General features: G+C 37.8%; 1 protein-coding gene across 1 annotated transcript in view; it reads right to left on the bottom strand.

The window, feature by feature from the left end:
* Nucleotides 1-2500, bottom strand: part of LOC138000587 (uncharacterized) — a 33745-nt gene that overhangs the window by 11104 nt on the left and 20141 nt on the right. The window contains exon 11 of the mRNA XM_068847114.1: nucleotides 1-47. This exon is cut by the window's left edge and continues 360 nt beyond it. Coding sequence (XP_068703215.1) covers nucleotides 1-47 — 47 coding nt within the window. The remainder of the gene's footprint in view (nucleotides 48-2500) is intronic.

The following is a 2500-nucleotide window of genomic DNA, read 5'->3' as shown; positions in this document are numbered from 1 at the left end:
GTAGGCCAACTCTGCTTCGGTTCCACGAGCTCTTATTTCAGCAGGCACTATATGTACGAGAGAAAACAAAATAACAGAGAAATCACTGCTGGGAATCAACACTAAAAACAAAACTCACAAGCCATATGGTAAAGGCCCATGTTTTCTTATAGTACAGTACCAGAAACCCATATGGGTTTCTGACAGTACTTAAATTCACCAAAGAGGGCCACATTTGAACAAGAAAAAAAGAAAAACAAGGTGTAACGTGCGGTTACAGTTCGAAAAGGGAAAGCACAGAATGAAGTCATATTTATAGCCCAGTAGCTAGTAGCTCATTTATGTTCCAAGTATGATTTAAAGCTTATTTGTTTTATCTTCTAGAGCAACTTGAGATACACAAGAGAATCTTAATCGATGGTTGGCCAACGATAGACCGACACTTTAAAAGACAGGTCACTGACAAATTATCACCATGTAAATACAAATCTGGAGCAAGAAGAGAATCATCAAAGCCTCTCCACTACTTCAAATAATAACAACGCACTGAAGATGGGAAAAGTATGTTAAATACCTACACTGTAGAATCTAACATTGGCTGAGGCAGGAAACTTAGGACAGGTAAAGGATGTGATGTAACAAACACATTTATGTGCAGAAATGCACAAATAGGTTCCAAGCCTAACTTTGATATCTAAGGGTGCGTTTGATGGACCCATTCCGAAATAGAATTATAGGGATACATGGAATAAAACTTGGAACATGGAATCGTGTTTACAGAGATTCAGGTTAAAATTGTCAAAAACCTTGCTAAAATGTTATTTTAAACATATCCTTATTATCCTTCAGTGTTGTGTCAAAACGCCAGACGTACCGTTTTAAATCATCACTCCACGTATTCTTATTCCCGAACAGAGTCCCTCACACCCTAAGCATTTACAACAATAAACACTTAATGACTGGTCCCGAGGGAAACAGTTCATTTTGTTTCCCGAGAATCTCAATGTTTCCCCGAGGCGCACCCGAAATACGAAGGAAAAAAAACTGGTCAACATTCGCGGGTAACAGTGCACTGTTACCATCTGATGTCATAGATTTTGCACTGTTGCCCGCTCAGAGACTTTCGGCGGGAAACAGTTTTATTGTTAGATGTCATGTGACCTCGAAGTAAACAATGAGAGCGCACGCTCTTGGGGGAAAATTTTCAACTATATAACAATAAGGTTTGAGTTGTGGTTGGCGTTATTTTTAGGTTAGGGTTAAGTGCAGCAGTTTAGTGTTCCTCAAGGAGAAGAGTTTAGGGAACACTTATTAGAGACTTCAAATTGTCTGTATTCCTAAACACAAGCGACGTTGAAGTTGAAGAGAAGAGCAAGGAGACACTGCGATGCTAATTACGTTCATCACTGGACATAATTTTATCTGGCTGACAGATTGCCAGCAGATCACCAACACGTCACCAACATTTCATAAAATTCATGCACATCAGGTTGGTGGACAGATGGTAAAGTATATCTGTAGGCAAGGTCAGTAGATTGTCAACCAGCTATCAATAAACAATTATTGGATGAGGTTGAGCATGATATCATGAGACACGAGGTTTTGATAATTCATGATATCATGCGAAAACCGAATTCAATAATTGTTTTATTATACATTTTTCACATAATTCATCCTCAGAAAAAGAAGCGAAGCGTTCAGCCATTTTGTTTCTGAGGAGAACACTCCAAGGGGCTTAGTAACCAGGTAGACGTTGAACTTGACATGATAAATGTAATATCTGCAGCAGATATTACATTTATCATGTCAAGTTCACAAGCTATTATGAATTGATTGAATGCTCTCGACCAATCAGATTTTTCATAGTGAGTCTGATGTATAATAATAATAGTCATTAGTATATACTCAACTCCCGGTTATTGCATTTCTAGCCGCTTTCTGATTGGTTCCCCAAATCCCGATTATCAGTGAATAACCGAGGTTGTGGTAAGCAGTGCGCCAAGTGTCAGTGTCTAAAAAAACATTTCGGCGCGAAGTTTAAGTTTTGTTCCGGTAAAATGGCTGAAAAAACAAGTTTGGTGAAGTGTCTCCCTCCGAAATACAGCAACTTTTCGACAATGCCGTCAATGGTACGAAACTGTCAAGTTCAAAACCTCTTAATTCTCGTTGTCGATAATTTTGCGTTTTAATATCATGTAACAACAACACAAATGTTTACCTTAATGTTTTAATCGTGAAGTTTATACTAAAACAATTCTTCCATTCATATTGGATATGAGGTTATTATAGCCAACTCAGCGCTACGTGCCTCATTCGCTATTTATCACCTTATTTCCTCTGAGCACTCATGAAATAATTGTTAATTATTATATACTTAATGGAATAACGAGTTTTTGATTGGTCAATGACAAATGCATAAATTGCTTACTTGCTTTTACCCATGAACTAGCCCCAATAGACGAGTAAAATTGTCTGGCATTAGAAATGAAATATCGCTCTTAATAAGAGGGAAAGAGTTAAT

Source organism: Montipora foliosa, chromosome 4 (genome assembly GCF_036669935.1).
Source record: "Montipora foliosa isolate CH-2021 chromosome 4, ASM3666993v2, whole genome shotgun sequence".
NCBI classification, from domain to species: domain Eukaryota; kingdom Metazoa; phylum Cnidaria; class Anthozoa; order Scleractinia; family Acroporidae; genus Montipora; species Montipora foliosa.
This window is presented reverse-complemented; position numbering and strand designations above follow the sequence as displayed.